The following is a 20,857-nucleotide window of genomic DNA, read 5'->3' on the forward strand; positions in this document are numbered from 1 at the left end:
GTGCCAATTGGGATATGGAATTTCTAAATTCATCCTTTAACTCTCTTATGCAATTCTGTATATCTCCAGACATAGTTTTAATGGCCGAAACCAAAGAAACACGTGTCATGCTATCCTCCAATTGTCTCATTTGATCAGTGAATTGGCCAACCGTAGGAGAAGCTCCACCATAATTTCTTTATTAGAATAAACCTCCTTTATTAGAATAAACCAAACCAGGTTGGGAGAGACCTTCAAAATCATCGCGTCCAACCCATCAACCAATCCAACCCACCCAAACAGCTAACCCATGGCACCAAGTACCCCATCAAGTCTCCTCCTGAACACCTCCAATGACAGCGACTCCACCACCTCCCCGGGCAGCCCATTCCATAGCGCAATCACTCTTTCTGTATAGAACTTCTTCCTAACATCCAACCTGAACCTCCCCTGGCGCAGCCTGAGACTGTGTCCTCTTGTTCTGGTACTGGGTGCCTGGGAGAAGAGACCATCATCCGCCTGTCTACAACCTCCCTTCAGGTAGTTGTAGAGAGTGATAAGGTCACCCCTGAGTCTCCTCTTCTCCAGGTTGAGCAACCCCAGTTCCCTCAGTCTTTCCTCATAGGGCTTGTGTTCCAAACCCCTCACCAACTTCGTTGCCCTTCTCTGGACTCGTTCCAGCAAGTCAACATCCTTCCTAATCTGAGGGGCCCAGAACTGGACACAGGACTCGAGGTGTGGCCTAAGCAGTGCAGTATACAGGGGCAGAATGACCTCCCTGCTCCTGCTGGCCACACTATTCTTAATGCAGGCCAGGATGCCATTGGCCCTCCTGGCTGCTTGGGCACACTGCAGGCTCATGTTCAGCCTACTATCGACCAGTACCCCCAGGTCCCTCTCTGCCTGGCTGCTCTCCAGCCACTCTGACCCCAGCCTGTAGCACTGCATGGGGTTGTTGTGGCCGATGTGCGGAACCCGGCACTTGGATGTGTTAAATCTCATGCCGTTGGATTCTGCCCATCTGTCCAGCCTGTCGAGGTCCCTCTGCAGAGCCTCTCTACCCTCCAGCAGTTCAACTCTTGCCCCCAGCTTGGTGTCGTCAGCAAATTTACTGATGATGGACTCAATGCCCTCATCCAGGTCATCAATAAAGATGTCAAAGAGCACAGGGCCCAGCACTGATCCTTGGGGCACACCACTAGTGACTGGCTGCCAGCTGGATGTGGCACCATTCACCACCACTCTGGGCTCGGACATCCAGCCAGTTCCTAACCCATCGCAGTGTGCTCCCGTCCAAGCCATGGGCTGGCAGCTTGGCCAGGAGTTTGCTATGGGGGACGGTGTCAAAGGCCTTGCTGAGGTCCAGGTAGACTACATCCACAGGCCTCCCCACATCCACCAGGCGGGTCACCTGATCGTAGAAGGAGATCAGGTTGGTCAGGCAGGACCTGCCCTTCCTAAATCCATGCTGGCTAGGCCTGATCCCTTGGCCATCCTGTAAGTGCTGTGTGATTGCACTCAGGATAACATGTTCCATGATCTTGCCTGGCACTGAGGTCAGGCTGACAGGCCTATAATTCCCTGGCTCATCTAACCGGCCCTTCTTGTGGATGGGCACCATGTTGGCCAGCTTCCAGTCCTCTGGGACCTCGCCAGTGAGCCAGGACTGCTGGAAAATGATGGAGAGTGGCTTGGCCAGCTCATCTGCCAGCTCCCTCAGCACCCTAGGATGAATCCCATCTGGTCCCATGGACTTGTGGGGATCCAAGCTGCTAAGGAGAGTTCCAACCACCTCCTCATGGAACATAGGGAAACTGTGCAGCTCCCTGGCTCCTTCTGCCAGCTCTGCAGGCCAGCTGTCAGGAAGACGTTCTGTCCTTCTAGTAAAAATTGAGGCAAAGAAGGTGTTAAGTATCTCTGCCTTTTCCTCATCCTTTGTTACAATGTTCCCCTCTGTGTCCACCAAGGAGTGGAGGTTGTCCTTTCCCTTCCTCTTACTATTAATGTATTTATAGAAGGACTTTTTGTTGTCCTTCACAGTAGAGGCCAGTTTAAGCTCCAAGTGTGCTTTTGCCTCTCTAATTTTCTTCCTACAACACCTAGCAACATCCTTAAACATTCTGTGGGTTGCCTCCCCTCTCTTCCAAAGGTGATACACCCTCTTTTTTTCCCTCAGTTCCATTAAAAGTTCATGAACCATCCAGGCTGGCCGTCTGCCCCGGCGGCTCATCTTCCGGCACATTGGCACAGCCTGTCCCTGAGCCTTCAACAATTCTTCATTGAAGTAGGTCCAGCTCTCCTGGACCCCTTTGTTTTTAAGGGCTTTATCCCAAGGAACCCTCTGAATTAGTTCCTTGAGTAACCCGAAGTCTGCCCTCCGGAAGTCCAGAGTGGAGGTCTTCTTGCTGCCCCTCTTGGCTTGACCAAAAATCGAGAATTCAATTATCTCGTGGTCACTGGACCCCAAACACCCTCCAACCACCACATCACCCACCAGCCCTTCCCTATTGGTGAAGAGGAGGTCAAGCATAGCCTTGCCCCTGGTAGGCTCTCGCAGCACCTGGGATAAGAAGCTGTCCTCCATGCATTCTAAGAACCTCCTAGACTGTCTCCTCTCTGCTGTGTTGAGATCCCAGCAGATGTCGGGCAGGTTGAAGTCGCCCATGAGAACAAGGTCCGGAGATCTTGAGAAAGCCCTAAGCTGCCTATAGAATGCTTTATCAACATCTTCCTCCTGGTTGGGTAGTCTATAACAGACTCCAACCAGGGTGTCTGCCCTGCTGGTCTTCCCTCTAATTCTTATCCACAAGCACTCAACCCGACCGTCCCTAATCTCCATCTCAATGGCATCTAGTGCCTCCCTGATGTACAGGGCCACCCCTCCACCCCTGATGTCCTGACGTCCTTACAGGAACGGACTGTTCCAGATGTCCCTATAGCAACGGACTGTTCCCTATGTCCCTACAGCAACAGACTATTCCTGATTTTATTTTCTTTCCCTGTCAAAGACAGACTGATTCCTGATTCTTCTCCACATGCCTGCCCAGTTCAAGCACCACCTACAGTGACCATCACTGGAGAGAGAGAGAGACTGCCCTGTGTGGCCGGTTGACGTCGCCCCCTTAAGAAAGGGAATATGGTGGACGGAAGTTGGTAAACGGAAGGAATAATCTAAACTAATTTCATTGGAAGAGTGGGAGGAAGCACCTTCTGAACTGGGAGTGAACTGAGCATTTCCAGGACTTTTCTATCAATCTTGCTTCTGCCTCTTCTTCGTGCTGCAGCTCTTTCTGTGCTGGGCTTTCTGCCAAGGCCTCGGCCTTGAAGATAAGATAGAAGGCCTGTATTGACTCCTTTCCAATTAACACAAAACGGCTTTTAACTTCTTTCTTTCTTCTTTCTCCCTTTTTCTGACCTACTCTGGGGAAAGGCGGGGAGAGAGGGGAGAGCGGAGGTGGGGAACCCCCTCTGCCGAGGGGGGTTACTCTCATTTCTGTGTTACCTTATTGTATATCTTTGTATATATTGTAGATATTGTAAATTTGTAAATATTCCCCTGCATACCCTACACTGCTTTGTAAATATAGCTCCACTGCCTTGCTAATTCAGCTTGTGAGGGTTTTTTTTCCTTTCCCTTCAATTGTTTTTTTTCCCTTTTACCTTACAAGGGGGAAGGGAGGAGGCTTCTTGGCCTTACCCTTACACCCCACCACACCCTGGGAGAGAGCGAGCCGGGATAACAAGAGACTTGCACCAAGGATTCAAATATCACGTGTCAAAATTGCATGAAGGGGCTGTGGCAGGAGAGAAGTGGAACAGAGGGGTGGATTGTGGTGGGTTAATGCCTTTTTCTGAAAACAAAAGAAGAAAGCAGGGTGGAGGGCTTGCGGGTACTTTACCCTCCCTGCAGGGCGTTTCCCCCCTGGGAAAGCTGAGTCTGTTCCACTCCCCCCTCCCTGCCCAGCTAGGGTATAAAAAGCAGGACATCATAGCTGTTGGATCTCCTTTTTGGCTCCTGCCTCTGCTGGATGAGAGCTACTGCAGCTGCCCTCCTGCTCCTCAGCCACCTGGCCGGACCTGATCCTTTTCCCTGCTGCCTCCGCACCTCCTCCGAGAAAGACTGGTTTTGTATTATTCTTTTCTGTCCCACTCCCATCCATTCTTGTTCCTTGCCCTTGTGAACCTTTTTTTCCCTGTTATTGTCATATATATAATTTGAAGAAAAAAATTATTCGCCTCTCTACTTCCAAGCTGACTCCAGATTGTTGTTTAGTGGATTTGCTCCTCTCCCTTTTTTTTCCTCCCTCTCCCTGTTTGGAGGGAGGCTCAAACCACTACAATTTTTGGCTCCTCCAACATGGGGCTTGGAAATTAATCTTGTATTGGGAAAGCAATACTTTTTTCTGAAAAAGTAGAAATGGCAATTTTAAAGAACCTGATGGTCCAAGCCTTTGCATGGGCTTTCCTGAAGCAAGTTATGAAACCAATGGTGTAGATAAAAGTGCCTGTGATGGAAAATTGCTCTACGTTGCAATATGCTTCACATGGTTAAATGTAATACTTATAGGGGCATTTGCTGGGACCATGTTGGGTGGAGGGTGGGGGGAGGAGTGGGGAAGAGATTCTCAGCCTTTTCCCCATTTGAGCTTTTAATTCTCAGTTAAGGCTGAAACCACTACAAAGGCACTGGTAGCTATAAACATGGAAAGTTATCCTGGGACAACAGGACATGCACCTGCATCAACAAAGCTTGTGTGTCGTTAGTAGTTGGACCAATAATCTGTAATAGTGCAATGGGAACCAATGAAGCCATGCCAACAAGGCACTCCGAGTTTATATAAAGTTGTAGAAGTTCCCTTGCTACACACTTCTGCCTTTCCTGTCTCTTCTTCTTTGTGACCGTTTGAGGCTGTCCCCTTAAGAAAGGGAATATTGTGGTCGGATGTTTGTAAACAAAAGACAGATCTAAACTAATTTCATTGGTAGATTGGGGGGAAGCACCTTTTGAACTGGGAGTACAGCAGTTTTCTGGTCAGTCTGTCTTCCCCTCCTTCGGTGGCTTGCAGCTCATAGCTTTCTGGGCTTTCAGCCAGGCTTGACCTTGAAACTGATAAACTGCAAGGCCTGTATTAACTGCTTTCCAATTAACAACTGCTTTTTCTTTTCCTCTCTTTCTAATCCTCTCTGGGGAAAGGGGGAGAGAAGGGGGAGCAGGGGTGGGGAACTCCCCTCAGCAGAGGAGGGAACCCTCATTTCTGTGTGACTTTGTTGTATATTACTGTATATATTGTAAATACTGTAAATTCTGTACATAAACCTGCATTTTTCCCTAAACTGCTTTGTAAATACACAGCACCCACTCCTTTGCTAATCTGGCTGTGCGTTTTTTTTTCCCTTCAATTTTCTTCCCTCTACTCACAGTGGGGGGGAAGGGCCTGGCCTTTCCCTCAACCCTACGACATTCTTTTACACTTTACTGTGCTATACTTGCACTACAGGCCTGCACCATAGGCCTGCAACACTGGAACAATAAAGGAACAATACTCTATCATATTGGTCAGCCATATTGATTCCAATCTCCGTTGCCCATAGGAGGGGAACACGGTGACTGAAGACGAGGAAAAGGCTGAGGTCCTGAACACCTTCTTTGCCTCAATTTTTAACAGCAAGGCAGGAGTTCAGGATGAGTGGCCTCCTGAGCTGGGCAATGGGGGCGGGGTGCAGTGTAGTGCCCCAGTAATCCATGAGGAATTAGTTCGGCACCTGCTGAGCCACTTGGACACTCACAAGTCCAGGGGACCGGATGGGATCCATCCTAGGGTGCTGAGAGAGCTGGCAGATGAGCTCGCCAAGCTGCACTCCATCATTTTCCTCCAGTCCTGGCTCACTGGAGAGGTCCCGGGTGACTGGAAACTGGCCAATGCGGTCCCCATCCACAAGAAGGGTCAGATGGAGGAACCTGGAAACTACAGGCCAGTCAGCCTGCCCTCAGTGCCAGGGAAAGTGATGGAGCAGATTATCCTGGCGGCAATTACTGCACACGTGAAGGACAGCCAAGAGCTCAGGCTCAGCCAACATGGATTTAGGAAGGGCAGGTCCTGCCTCTCCAACCTGATCTCCTTCTATGATCAGGTGACCCGTCTGGTGGACGTGGGGAGGCCTGTGGATGTGGTCTACCTGGACTTCAGCAAGGCCTTTGACACCATCCCCCACATAGCAAACTGCTGTCTAAGCTGTCAGCTCGTGGCTTGGACCACTACACTTTGTGCTGGGTTAGGAACTGGCTGGAGGGCCGAGCCCAGAGAGTGGTGGTGAATGGTGCCACATCCAGCTGGCGGCCAGTCACCGGTGGCATCCCCCAGGGATCAGTGCTGGGCCCTGTCCTCTTTAACATCTTCATTGATGATCTGGATGAGGGGCTTGAGTCAGTCATCAGCAAGTTTGCAGATGACACAAAGTTAGGAGCAGATGTTAGTCAGTTAGAGGGTAGAAAGGCTCTGCAGAGGGACCTCGACCGACTGGACAGATGGGCAGAATCCAATGGGATGTCATTTAACAAGTCCAAGTGCCAAGTGCTGCACTTTGGCTACGGCAATCCCATGCAGAGCTATAGGCTGGGGTCGGAGTGGCTGGAGAGCTCCCAAACAGAGAGGGACCTGGGGGTACTGATCGACAGCCACCTGAATATGAGCCAGCAGTGTGCCCAGGTGGCCAAGAGGGCCAGTGGCATCCTGGCCTGCATTAGGAATAGTGTGGCCAGCAGGAGCAGGGAAGTCATTGTGCCCCTGTACTCTGCATTGGTTAGGCCGCACCTTGAGTACTGTGTCCAGTTCTGGGCCCCTCAGTTTAAGAAGGACATCGAAACACTTGAACATGTCCAGTGAAGGGCAACAAGGCTGGTGAGAGGCCTTGAACACAAGCCCTATGAGGAGAGGCTGAGGGAGCTGGGATTGTTTAGCCTAGAGAAGAGGAGGCTCAGGGGAGACCTCATTGCCCTCTACAACTACCTGAAAGGTGGTTGTAGCCGGGAAGGGGTTGGTCTCTTCTCCCAGGCAACCAGCACCAGAACAAGGGGACACAGTCTCAAGCTGCGCCAGGGGAGGTTTTGACTCGAGGTGAGGAGAAAGTTCTTCACCGACCGAGTCGTTCGTCATTGGAATGTGCCACCCAGGGAGGTGGTGAAGTTACCGTCCCTGGAGGCATTCAAGAGGAGATTGGACGTGGCACTTGGTGCCATGGTCTAGTCATGGGGTTCTGTGTTGATAGGTTGGACTCGATCTTTGGGGTCTCTTCCAACCTTAGTTATACTGTGATACTGTGATGTTGGCTAGAAGACACAAGGAGATTAATTTCATAAATTTATTCTTTTAAAGAGCATTTTAAAAACAAAACAAAAAAGAGACAACCATTAGCATTGAAATAGATGCCAAAATCTTCAAATCCTAACTGACTCCAAAGTTTTCAAACTGCCATCCAAAGAGCTCATTCAACTGTAGAAACAAATTTATCTCCTTAAATTTGTTTGAGTTTACAACAAAGCCTGTTTCAATCCTGAGAGGGTAACATAACAGAAAGACTGACACAGTTTTTCACATTTTTAGCACATAACAGCAAAATAGATGAGGAATCATTGCCATGAGTCACAAAAAAATATTGCAAAGAATCACAAACAAAATGTTTTTCGGAATATGACTGCTTTCCCCACCACTAAAAGAAGGGCATCAGAGTGCTGAAGCAGGATCTAGAGCACAAGTCTTGTGAGGACTCGCTGAGGGAAATGGGGTTGTTTAGCTTGAAGAAAAGGAGGCTCACTTGCTACAACTACCTGAAAGAATGCTCATGTTCTACATCTACCTGAAAGGACTGGAGTGAGGTGGAGGTCATTCTCTTCTCTCAAGGAATAAACAACAGAGAATAAGAGGAAATGGCCTCAATTTGTGATAGGGAAGGTTTAAATGAGCTCTAAAAATACTGCTTAGATGACTTTTGTGCCAAGTGAAGAGACAGGACAGAAAAGTCATAAAATCGGGGCTGGAAAAGACTTTTAAGTTCATCGATCCAACTATTAACTCAGCACTGGCATGTCACCACTAAACCATGTCCCTCAGCACCACATCTAGATGGCTTTTCAATCCCTTCTCGAATGGTGACTCCACCACTTCCCTGTGCAGCCTGTTTCACACCTTGACTACCCTATTGGTGAAGGAATTCTCCTCCATGTCCAACCTAAACCTCCTCTGACACAACTTTCCTTTTGTCCTTCTTCTGTCCTGAGACCTTCTGATGCCACTTAACTTTCCACTGAGCAGCTCTAAGAAGTCTGGATCTGTTTTCTCTATACCTTTCCAGTAAATCCATACTGAGCCACAAGTAAAACCATGTGCTTCTGCTGGACTGTTTAGTGAGGAAAATTCTGATACAGACCAATAATTCTCGTTGGAATTACAGCCAGCATTCCTTTCCACAAACTACATGCAGCAGCATCCCATGGGAGACAGCAATATCACCTTCAACTGCTCCTATTCACTCATGGCTTTCCACAACTGGAGATTCAGATTAACAGCTATTTCCACACCACCAAGTTTTGGGCTGGAGCCACAATGCTGCACTTGCTCTACCCAGAATCATAGAATAGACTAGAATAGACCAGAATAGAATAGAATAGACCAGGTTGGAAGAGACCCTCAAGATCATCATGTCCAACCTATCATCCAACACCACCTAATCAACTAAACCATGCAACCAAGCACCCAAACAGGCCACTTTACAGCACATTGCATGCAGAGCAGCATAAACAGCAGCCAGGTGAGGAGAAAGAAACAACTCCTGCAACAGCTGAGAAGAATTTCCAGTCCCATAGCTCAGCTGTTTTAGATCTTGAAGTTTCTGAATTCTGATACTGGTTTTTATTCTTGTAACATGAATGAAGTTGCAGAATTAAAGAGCAGCTTAACACAAACTTATAGAGTGTAGGCAATGAGTTAAAGCAAACCAAAAATCATACCTCATATCCAGTGTAGGACTGTGTTGAATATTCAAAATCAGAGTCAGGTCCACCTGGGCAGTACCTGCAAATATAAAAAGACAGAAACTAAACATAAAACTCATACAACTGCAATGACTTCATCTGTCTGAGATAAACAAGGGGATGTAGGTTGAGCAGACATGGGTTTAACTACATCACTTCAGAATCATGGAGAATCATGGCTGTTGTCTCAGTTCACACCATGAGGCCTACTCCACTACCACCTTTCCCTCACAGGTAACAACGGCAGAGGTGAAAGAAATCTCTTGAGCCTGATCATAAGAGCATGTCAACTGCTCTACTGGCTTCCAGGAGCCAGTACAAAAGGAAGGTTTTATTAGCTCAAGCACTATGGTACATTAATGCTGCAATACTGCTTCTAGACTAAAGCTGATTCATGACTGGACAGCTCAAAGTATGGGACACTTGTGACCGTTTGAGGCTGTGCCTTTAAGAAAGAGACAGTGCTGGGACACTATGGCTGAATGTTTTGGAATGTTAACGAAAACAATCAGATATTCTAAACTAGTTTCATTGGTGGATTGGTAGAATGCAGTTTTAAGTTTAGGTGCAGCTGGGACTTTCCTCAGTTCGCTCCTTTCCTTCTCCCTTTCCAGCTCGTCTGCTTCTGGGCTCCCTGCCAGAGTGATCCTGAACAGATAAGGCCCACTAACACTCTGCTTTAATTAATAACTGCTCTTTTTCTCTTTCTGACCCTCTTTGGGGAAAAAGGGGAGAGAAGGGGGTACAGGGGGGGAACCCTCTTATCTTTTGCGATCCGATGCAATAAGCATCTGTTGCTAACGCAAACATTAACCAATGAACTGACACCTACCAAATATGGCCTAATTATATGCTATACCCAGGGAAACAAACATATAGCCTGCCTCTTGTACTACAGGGGTGAGACCACTCCCAGGTAGGCTGTTTACCTGGACTCAGTGGCGCCAGGATCCCCCCTGCTGCCTCCAGAAAGGAGGGGGAACAAAGGAGGGTTAACACACAGAGAAATATATCCTACACAAATGTTTGGGGCACAATCCTGACCATAAGCATCCTTCACTACATTCCACCCCCTGCTTATGGGCAAGTATATGTGGGCAAATATTATTCTATAATTAAACTCTACCAAAGATGAATTAAACATTATATAGAAACATCACAAGAACATCATACATATACATATATATCTCAGAAGTGTACAACTGTACTCTAAACAAAGCATGCTACAACACAGGATAGAACTCGTTAAGTCTAAGGTCAGTATTGGTGACCTTAGTGTTTTCTAGTCTCCACCCCCTGACTGGTGGTGGATCCCTGTTACTCCCGAGACGGGTCTTCCTTTCCAGGATAATCTGTTCACTGGAACCATTGTCACTCTGTGGAGAAACAAAACTGGCCACGGTGTTTAAAGCCGGGCTTGACAGTTAGTAATTCGGAACGACCCACCGAGCACTTATGCGATGAGTTTTCCCATTGATGTCAGTAGCCTCCCAAGCGTATAGACCCCTGGGCTTAGCCAGTGTCATGGGTACAATCCCAATAGAAGGCAGTTTCACTAACACTGGTTGGCCCACCTGCATCTGTGTTACGGAATGTGGGTGTTCATCCTTTGCCTCCCCTGGCATGTGGCTGACATCCCTAACTGGGTCAGCAGGGCAAAATGCTTTGACTTTGGGGCTGCCATAATTCCCCCATCGGTTGTTTACAATGAAAACTGCAGAAGGCAGGCGTTTGTCCCAATTACTCCTTGAAACATTTGCATGTTTCTTAATGAGGCCATTTGCCCTTTCCACTATGCCATTTGCCTGGGGATAATATGGAGTATGAAATGCCCATTTGACTCCTTCCCCTCGGGCCCAGTCTTGCACTGAGGCTGAGGTGAAATGTGAACCATTATCACTCTGAATATGTTCAGGCATAGGCAGAATGCTGAACCAATCCTTTAGAGTTTCAATGGTTTGAGCTCCTGAAGCAGTGCTAGTAGCAGTGGCCATGACTAAGCCTGAAACCACTTCTACCCCTACCAGTATGTATTTTTTCCCATGTGAGGGTCGGAGGGGACCAACATAATCAATTTGCCATGTGCTCCATAGCACTTTGTCTTTCTTGATATGCTGGGCTGGAGCCAGACTGGGATGGTTAGCTTTTAATCTGATGTGGCACTGAGGGCAGGCTGAAACAATGGTTTCGCATGTGGTCAAAGAAACTGGCCACCCTCTGGATCTGCATTCGTAGTAAAGGTCTGACTTACCTGAGTGACCTCTTTTAACATGTAGCCACTCAGCCAGTCGCTCCCACTCCTTTCCCTCACGATCAACTACACTGATTTTTGCTAAGTGATCTACTTGTTGATTCCAAGTAGCGGCAGGGGTTTGCTTCCTGGAGTGTCCCTTTACCCATCCTACTTTGATAGTCCTGGCTCGACTTATCTCTAGTAGTCTTTGCCAGTCGGTTGCCCTCCAAACTGGGGTATTGCCAACTATCCACTGATTTGCTTCCCACTGGCAAATCCATTCTGTGGCACCTTTGAAAGTAGCATATGAATCGGTGTATGTGGTCTCTGCACCATTTTCCACAGCTAGCATAAGGGCACGCAGTTCTCCCACTTGGGCACTGCCTTCGCCCTCTTCAATGACAGTCCTGTCTGTGCCAATCTCCAGCGCCGCGGCCTTGTAATGCCACTGTGATTCTACCCTTTGGGCGGATGCATCTGTGAACCACACTCCCTCAGTATTGGCATCGGCAGTCAATTCAGGTGCTACCTGAATAGGAGATGGCTTGTAGGGCTGGCACAATGGGACGGTATGTGGGTTGATGGGCTGCTGCAATTTGGATACTTTTGTGGGCCCTTCTCTTAGAGGCATAAGATGAGCCATCCCTTCCAGATAGGCATACCATTTTCTCACGGTAGCCTTCTGAGCAATTCCTTCTGGTGGTGGGGTTCCATTGAGGATTGCTTTGAGCAGAGAGAATGGACCTTGCACTACCATATCCTGCGTAGTGCGCAGCTTCTCTGCCTCTTTGACAGCTCGGGTCAGAGACAGGAGTCCCTTCTCCCATTCAGAGTATCTCCTTTCAGCATCTTTGAATGCTGTTGAAGAGAATAAAAGGGCTCTGTTCGGGCCTTTAGGTCCCCTTTGAAAAATCCCACAGTAGGAAGCATGTTCAGAGAAGCCCCATTCTGCCCTTAAGGGGTCATGTGGGTGCAAAGGGCCCAATTTCTGGTAAGCCTTTAATTCGTCCTTCAAAACTTTTAGGCTTTCAGTGTGCCTTGGGGTCCAGTCCCAGACTCTGTTCTTTTTAAGCAGGTCATAGAGGGGATGAGCAATTACTGAGAAACCTGGAATATGTTTTCTCCAGTAACCCAAGGTACCCAAGAGCCGCTGAAGCTCCCTTTTGTTATTGGGAAGTTGGCCCTTTTCAATAGCCTCAAGAGCATCCTCTGGCACTGATATTGCTCCTGCTACCCACCAGGATCCAAGAAATTTAATTTCTTGGCTCGGGCCTTGACATTTGGCTCGTGGAACCTGTAACCCATTTTTGGTCAAAAGGTCCCAGATCGCTGCAGCTACTGAACCCACCTTACCTTCGTCATTTCCCCCGACAAAGATGTCATCTATGTACTGGTAGACACTTACATCTTTTGGGACTTCAATGGTGTCTAACAGTGCTGCTAAGGAATTGTGTGCAATGGTTCCTGAGTGCTTGTACCCCTGGGGAAGACGATTGAAGGTGTATTGGGAACCTTGCCATGTGAAAGCGAACTGTGGTTTATCCTCCTCACATAGAGGGATCATAAAGTACATGTCCTTAATGTCCAGTGAAGCCATCCAAATATGTGACGCAGCTTGGATTGCTGTCACGATGGATGTCAGGCTTGGGACTGCAGCGGTGAGAGGGGGTGTGTTGCTATTGAGCCTCCTGTAGTCAATGGTGAGTCTCCATCGTCCATCAGGTTTACGCACTGGCCACACTGGTGAGTTATAGGGTGAGTGTGTCCTGGTAATGATTTGTCTCTTTTCCAGGTCTGCAATCACCTCAGTGATGCCTTGTCTGGCTGCTGCTGGTAGGGAATACTGTGCAACACATGTGATACTCGATTTGGGTAAGGGTGGAGCAATTTGGAGAGTGCCTACCCGAGCGGTTTCGGTCCCTTTTGCTCCTACTCCATAGGAGCCAAAGCACCACAGGGTACCGTCAGGGAGATGCCACCGTTTGCCAGCTAAAACATCAAATCCAAGGATGTTCTCTGGGTACGGACTCGGCAACTTCTACCAGGGTACTCCGCTTGTCACCAGGAAGCCACAACCTTGTTTTGGCTAAATGGCACGTATGAGGCATTCCTGTAACACCCTGTATCTTTATCCTTTTCCGGGATGGCAGGATCTTCAAGTGTTTGGCTTGTTGCACATTCAAAACACTGATTTGCGCCCCAGTGTCAATAAGGAATTTTACAGCAGTTCGAGTAGGTCCAGTGGGAATCAAAATGAAAGGCTCTGGATCCTCAGACCATTGACAGGTATTCACAAAGTGATGAGTGAGGCCTGGAACAGTCACCGCTGTGTCTAGTTTTTTGGCTTTTTATCTGGGCTCTGGCGGCGAGGTATGAAGGGGTTAGCGTCCTTGCTGGGTGAAACAGTTTTAGGACTGCTGCTTCCAGCTTCATCCTTCCCCTTGCCGCGGCGGTCACTTTGGTAGTTGTCCTCTTCCCAGCTGCCAGATTTATTTTGTATGCTCAGCACTACGCCTTTTAAACGGTCTCGTTGGTAATGACGCTATTAAGGACTCAGGTACATTCAAAGACAGTGCTAGTCGATACCATTTCTCTCTGGGTGAAGATGACCTATTAGAAGTACGCCGTTTATCTCTCCAGCGATCGGAATTTCTCCCTCTGGGACTTCCTGAGTGACAGCGATCTGACTCCGGGCTGCTGCTTGAACCCTCAGAAGACACAGTAGGGGATGCCTTAGTGTGGCGCACTTCCTGCTTTTTCCCCCGCGGTGTCGCCGCGTGGTTGCCTTTGAAACAAGTATGGCGTCTGTCGCTGGGAGTCTTGGCCATGAGCGTATGATCAGAGTAGCCTAAGTCTCGGCCCTTGTGGGATAATGCCATCAGAAGCTCTTCCCAAGTTAATTGGTGTTCCCGGGAATTAGTAGAGGCATTATTCCTTTCGACTACTCATTCAATTTCCTCCTTTTTGGCATCACATACATTTTTTAGACCCGGCGGCAGACCACAGATTAGAATTTTGAGTCGTACTGGGTTGATTGGGGCATCTAGTGGGGAAGAATATGCCCTGCGATTGTACATTGCTTGAACGCACGCCAACTTTTTAATCGCGGCAGTGAGTTCGGCCGAACTTGTAACCCTCACTTCTGTTGGTTCGTCTCTATCTATAGGATCTAAACTTCCAGCCCAGTGAGCGATACGGGAAGTTAACGAGTGGTATCCCTCTGGACCCATGCCCAAAAATACTTCATGGCCCCATGAACAGCCTTTTGCTTCATTACGGTCCAAAATAATTGTATCCCCACCCAATTCCATAACGCGATACAAAAAGTCTGTTACTGACTCGTCCAGTTCTCGTGCAAACGTCTCCTGCAGGTCCCGAAGCTTTGCTCCGCTGTACAGGTGAACAGAGGTAGTTGTTGTCCCTCGGCCATGGCGGCTGTCCGTGTATTGCTCTTTAAGAACGGGACATAAATGCACGGCTTTCCTCCTTATGGGTTCATCTACCGAACTGTAATCCATATTGTCCCGGTCAGATGGGTTTCTTTCCGTTTGGTAGCGATGGGATTTTTTCCGGGCTTCGCTTCTCGGAGCACTATTGTCAAGCGAATTTAATTCACGTGCTGCTGCTGACGTGCTGGGCTGAGTGGGTGAATCGGGACTCGCTGTTTGCAGTGTTTGGAGTCTCAGCTGGTCCAAGGGGACCATGGGTCTAAAGTCTTGCGCTACGGTGGGATTTGCTACCTTTCTGTCCTTTCTGCGAGACTGCGGTGGGGGTAATTCGTAAAAGGACTGTACGGGAGACCTGGCTCCGGGCGTGACATCGTGGTCACGGGGCTGCTCGGGGCTAGGCGGTTGGGAGATCCCAGGAAGGCTTGAAACAGAGTCTCTGTCTGATCCCGCTAATACCTTCATAGTAGCGTTGCTTTCTTTAATTTGCAACGTTAACAATTCATGAAGTTTATAATTTTGTGCCTCAGACTTTCCTAACTCTCTTTCCAGGAAGTTATTTTTTTCCTCAAGTTTTTTAATCTTTTCCTCTAATGCTGTAAATTCGTCTTGTGCTCGCATTATGCAAGCCCCAATCGCAGTAACTCTCTCCTCGGTTATTGCGGTTGGGTCAGCGCATAGCTCGATCACGTATTCGGATAATTTTGTAGTGATTTGGTCTGGATTTGTCAGATTTTCTATAGCCCATTGCATATCGGATCGTTTTATTACGTATCCCATTCTGTAGAGATAGTCACTTATCGGATAACCCTTGCACTGCGCCATTAATGTAGTGGATATGCCCTGAGAAATGCGCGGCAGATCCATCAATGAAAATATAAGTTTATTTATATATATGTACAAACTCTGTAACGGGGTATTTACAGTCACCCTTCACAGGTATCAATATTCGGTTAGTGGAACTATCTTTACAGAATGTTATGTATGGGCATTTAAATCAAAATGATTCGCAGAACTTATAATCTAAACTGAGTCAGAGAGTGGCAGGGGAGGGGTTGGTCAGTGACCGGCAACCCTCCACCCGGAGCAATATAAACGCTATCCTAACTGAAGCTCTGTAAAGAAGGGCTTGGCTTACTCACAAGCTGAGAACTTCGTGGAGTCTTTCCTTAATAATGTTTATAGTCCAGACAACGTGGCACGGATGTGCCGTAATAAGGAGACAGGAAATGGCGCCGGCCGCGTGGCTGCACCGCGTGGCTCTGCTGTTCTCTCCCAGGATACAAAAGGTTCCTCGCTTGGAGGGGGGCTGTGGCAGGTCAGCAACGCTGGTTCACACGGTCTACCAGGGTTTCTCCTACAGTGATGGATCACACAGTGGTTGATCCCACAGAGTGCTGTCCACGGCACCGCACACAGCTGGGTGACGGTGGCAAAGGACCACGAGGCATCCCAAAGCACTGGTACGCGCACACACAGGCTCCAACACCGTGGTGGTGGGGGGCTCATTTACCAAACGACCCCTATTTACCATTTGCCCCAGTGAATACTGGTCCAATAAGCATCTGTTGCTAACGCAAACATTAACCAATGAACTGACACCTACCAAATATGGCCTCATTATATGCTATACCCAGGGAAACAAACATATAGCCTGCCTCTTGTACTACAGGGGTGAGACCACGCCCAGGTAGGCTGTTTACCTGGACTCAGTGGTGCCTGGATCCCCCCTGCTGCCTCCATAAAGGAGGGGGAACAAAGGAGGGTTAACACACAGAGAAATATATCCTACACAAATGTTTGGGGCACAATCCTGACCATAAGCACCCTTCACTACACCATCCCCCCAAGGCCTTGGGCCTAGCCAGGCCCAAAGCCAGAAGACATCTCCCCCAGTTACCGGCTGACAGAGGAGGAAGAAAAGCGGAGGTGCTAGACTCCACACTAGATCTTATAGTGGTGCAAAGGATTGTGGTAGGAAATACTAGATAATTTCCTGTGTCCACCCCTCTGGGCTGGACTTCTGGACACAGGAAGTAAACATTGCAGGGGGGCACCCAGCTCAAACTGCAACACGCCACCCCTTATTTCATACCATAATCTTTGCACCCAAACACATCATTAAATCAGAAATCTTCTGATGACATGTTCAGCGAAATCCATATCTTCATCTGGGCGTCCACCCAAACAGTCTCTCAATCAGGCTCAAGTGTCAGTCCATTCCAGTTCTTCTTCCCTTATCTAATAGAACCTCTCAGCGATGCAGAGTTCACTCTTCTGTGGTGCAAGCTCTTCATGGATCCGTTGGACATCCTGGTCACCTGGAAAGAACTTCACAACTTCTCAACCAAACCATTATTTCCATCTCTATTTACTCAGCAGCATATTTCCACCCCTCGGGCAAGCCAGTCAGAACAATCAGGCCTGTGGAGACACGGAATTCCAGAGAGGATTGAGTCAGGCAACGGAACTCATTTCAAGGACAACCTTGTAAAGAGCTGGGCAAAAGAGCACGGTATTGAGTGGATTTTCCACATTCCCTACTATGCACCAGCTTCAGGGAAGATTGAACGCTACAACGGTTTGTTGAAGACCACTCTCAAAGCCATGGGGGGTGGATCTTTGAAAAACTGGGAAAAACATTTAGCACAAGCAACCTGGCTGGTAAATAGTAGAGGTTCAGTGAACCGAGCTGGACCTGCACATTCAGATTTGCTACAGAAAGTAGAAGGTGATAGAGTTCCTGTTGTTAGAGAAAAGAATCTGTTAGGTAAAACTGTTTGGGTATTTTCTCCCTCAGGAGAGACTAAACCTGTCCGAGGGGTGGTTTCAGCTGAAGGTCCGGGTCACACTTATTGGGTAATGCAAGAGAATGGTGAAATTCAGTGTATTCCACAAAGAAATTTAACTTCAGCTGAAAGAATTTAATTTGAAACTTTTGTACAGCTACATCGCGTCCAAAGGAAGAATCAATGAGGAAACTACAGTGCACGAACCCTGAGAACCCTGAGTCAACAAAGAGACCCTGAGAATACCTGTTTCCCTTTTCTTCACTTCATTGGCGAAGAAACAAACTGTTTTCCATTTTTCTCATTTTCTGATTTTCTTGGACTTTTTGAATCATCTATATCTTAGCATAGCCGGAATGGACTATGAACTTTACTCATGAACTGTAAATGTCGTCTTGGATTGGATGGACAGTATGAACAGCCAATTAAATTGTTTAGAAGGGGTGGACTGTGACCGTTTGAGGCTGTGCCTTTAAGAAAGAGACAGTGCTGGGACACTATGGCTGAATGTTTTGGAATATTAACAAAAACAATCAGATATTCTAAACTAATTTCATTGGTGGATTGGTAGAATACAGTTTTAAGTTTAGGTACAGCTGGGACTTTCCTCAGTTCGCTCCTTTCCTTCTCCCTTTCCAGCTCGTCTGCTTCTGGGCTCCCTGCCAGAGTGACCCTGAACAGATAAGGCCCACTAACACTTTGCTTTAATTAACAACTGCTCTTTTTCTCTCTTTCTGACCCTCTTTGGGGGAAAAGGGGAGAGAAGGGCGTGGGGGGGGGGGAACCCTCCTCCCGAGGAAGGAATTTCATTCCTGTATTATTGGTTTTTTTTACTTTGCTGTATATTTCTGTATATATGTTGTAAATACTGTAAATTGTGTATATATCTTGCATTTTCCAAAATTGCTTGTAATATAGCATTTTTTCCTTGCTTCTCCAGTTGGGCTAGCTGTGATTTTTTTCTTCCTCTTTGTGGGGGAGAGGAGGCTGGGCCTTCTCTCTCAAACCCTCCACAGACACTTGAAAGAATTACTGTGCTTCTGTATCCCCTGATACAAACACAGGTACAGCGCCAAATGCATGTGCTGGAGAGAGCAATTCATAGAGTGACAGCATGGTGAGAGTTGGAAGGGACCTCTTGAGACCGTAGAGCAGGGTCACCCAAAGAGCACCAGGAAGGTTTTGAATCTCTGCAGAGGAGACTCCACAACCCCTCTGGGCAGCCTGCTCCAGTGCTCCAACAACGCACTCTAAAAGTAAAGATTTTCCTCGTGGTGTAATGTAACCTCCTGTGCTCCAGTTTGTGCCTTTTGCTGGCACTGAAAAGAGTCTGGCCATACCCTCTTAAGCCCTGCCCTTTAGGTACTGATGAGCATGAAGAAGATTCCCTCTCAGGATGCTCTTCTCGAAGCTAAACAGCCTCAGGTCTCTTAGCCTTTCCTTGACAGAGAGAAGTTCCAGTCCCCTCAGCATCTTCATAGGTTCCACTGGACTCTTTCCAGCAGCCCCCTGTCTTTCTTGAACTGGGGAGCCCAGAACTGGAAACAATACTCCAGATGTGGCCTCACTAGGGCAGAGCAGAAGGGGAGAAGAACCTCTCTGTAGCTGCAGGGGCTGTGCACTTCCAACAGCAAAAGTAACAGCAGTCAGCATATCATTGCTTAAAGCACAGATCTCCATCAAATCAGACACATTCAGTTCACAGCATAATTGATTAGTGTGACCATTTGAGGCTGTCCCCTTAAGAAAGGGAATATGGTAGTCGGGTGTTTGTAAATGAAAAGATAGATCTAAACTAATTTCATTGGTAGATTGGGAGGAAGCACCTTCTGAATTGGGAGTGCAGCAGAGTTTCCTGGGAATTCCTGCACTTCTGCAGTCAGTCTTTCTTCCGCTCCTCCTTTGGGCAGCAGCTCGCTGTTTCTGGGCTTTCGGCCAAGGCTTGACCTTGAAACTGATAAACTGCAAGGCCTATATTAACTGCTTTTCAATTAACACATAACTGCTTCTAACTTTTTCCTCTTTCTCTCTCTTTCTAACCCGCTGTGGCCGGTTGACGTTGCCCCCTTAAGAAAGGGAATATGGTGGACGGAAGTTGGTAAACGGAAGGAATAGTCTAAACTATTTCATTGGTAAAGTGGGAGGAAGCACCTTCTGAGCTGGGACTATACTGGACATTTCCAGCACTTCTCAGTCAGTCTTGCTTCCGCCTTTTCTTCGTGCAGCAGCTCTGCCTGTGCTGGGCTTTCTGCCAAGGCCTCAGCCTTGAAGACCAGATAACAGCCGGTATTAACTCCTTTCCAATTAACACGAACTGCTTCTAACTTTTTTTCCTTTCTTTTCTTTCTCTTTCTATCCCATTCTGGGGAAAGGGGGGGGAAGAGAGGGGAGAGCGGAGGTGGGGGACCCCTCTGCCGAGGGGGGGGCCACTCTCATTTCTGTGTTGCTCTGTTGTATATCTTTGTATATATTGTAGATATTGTAAATTTGTAAATATTCCCCCTGCATTCCCTACATTGCTTTGTAAATATAGCTCCACTGCTTTGCTAATTCAGCTTGCGAGTTTTTTTTTCCCTTCCCTTCAATTTTTTTTTTTTCCCTTTTACTTTACAAGGGGGAAGGGAGGAGGTTTCTTGGCCTTGCCCTTCCACCCACCACATTTTTTTTTATTGGCGTACCCAACGTGCGGCAGATAATTAGTTTAATTTATTATTTGATTGATTTAGTGTTTTCTAGCTGAATTAGCAAACATGAAGGTATTGTGGTTTGTGGAGCGATTATTCTTTTCAATTTTTGGGGCTCTGGTTTACAGGTATTGTTTGGGTTTGATTTTGGATTACCTGGGTAAATATTTGGTGCGGACAATTTATATGTGGGTTATGAATAGAGTTAAATTATGGTATGGAAAATGTATTAATTTCCTATGGCCAGTGAGATACAGGAATGTTACCTCCACCACTCTCCCAATTGAGATAAAGGGTTTTAAGATTCCGCCTGAGAAGACAGTAACTTTAGGTGATGCCTGGGATCCAAAGGTGATTTATTTCATGTGTATAATTCTGCTGCTGGTGATAACTAATGTGTTTTCTCTGTATTCCTTGTGGCGAGAGAAAAAGGTGTCCAGGGCGTGTTTTGTTATTAAAACTAGATCAAAAAGAAAACGCCATGGCTCTCGATCAGTCCCAGAGTCATCTAGTGACGAGGACTGTGGAGAACCCGTGTCAGTTAAAAAGAAGGCTAAAAAGTTAATTGGTAAGGCAGCTCTAAATGACTTTTCTGCTGATTCTAGCAAGCAGCCAAAGGCGGCAGCTGGTATCAACATGGCACCTACTCCTTCTCCCACTCCTTCTCCTTCTTCTTTTTCTCCGTCGGCCAGTAATGG

At 47.5% G+C, this 20,857-nt stretch overlaps 1 protein-coding gene across 6 annotated transcripts in view; it reads right to left on the reverse strand.

Moving 5' to 3' along the window:
* The window catches only part of ELP3 (elongator acetyltransferase complex subunit 3), a 284,717-nt gene that overhangs the window by 246,546 nt on the left and 17,314 nt on the right, over positions 1-20,857 (reverse strand). For all 6 annotated transcript variants that reach the window (XR_010987878.1, XR_010987879.1, XM_068143174.1 and 3 more), the window contains exon 5: positions 8,984-9,047. Coding sequence is in view for 4 of the 6 variants with exons in the window: in XM_068143174.1 (XP_067999275.1) it covers positions 8,984-9,047 (64 nt within the window). In the remaining 2 variants the exon portion in view is untranslated. The remainder of the gene's footprint in view (positions 1-8,983; positions 9,048-20,857) is intronic.

The sequence above is a fragment of the Melanerpes formicivorus genome, unplaced genomic scaffold (assembly GCF_026170545.1).
Source record: "Melanerpes formicivorus ecotype bairdi unplaced genomic scaffold, bMelFor1.0.p_v2 SCAF_9, whole genome shotgun sequence".
NCBI classification, from domain to species: Eukaryota; Metazoa; Chordata; class Aves; order Piciformes; family Picidae; genus Melanerpes; species Melanerpes formicivorus.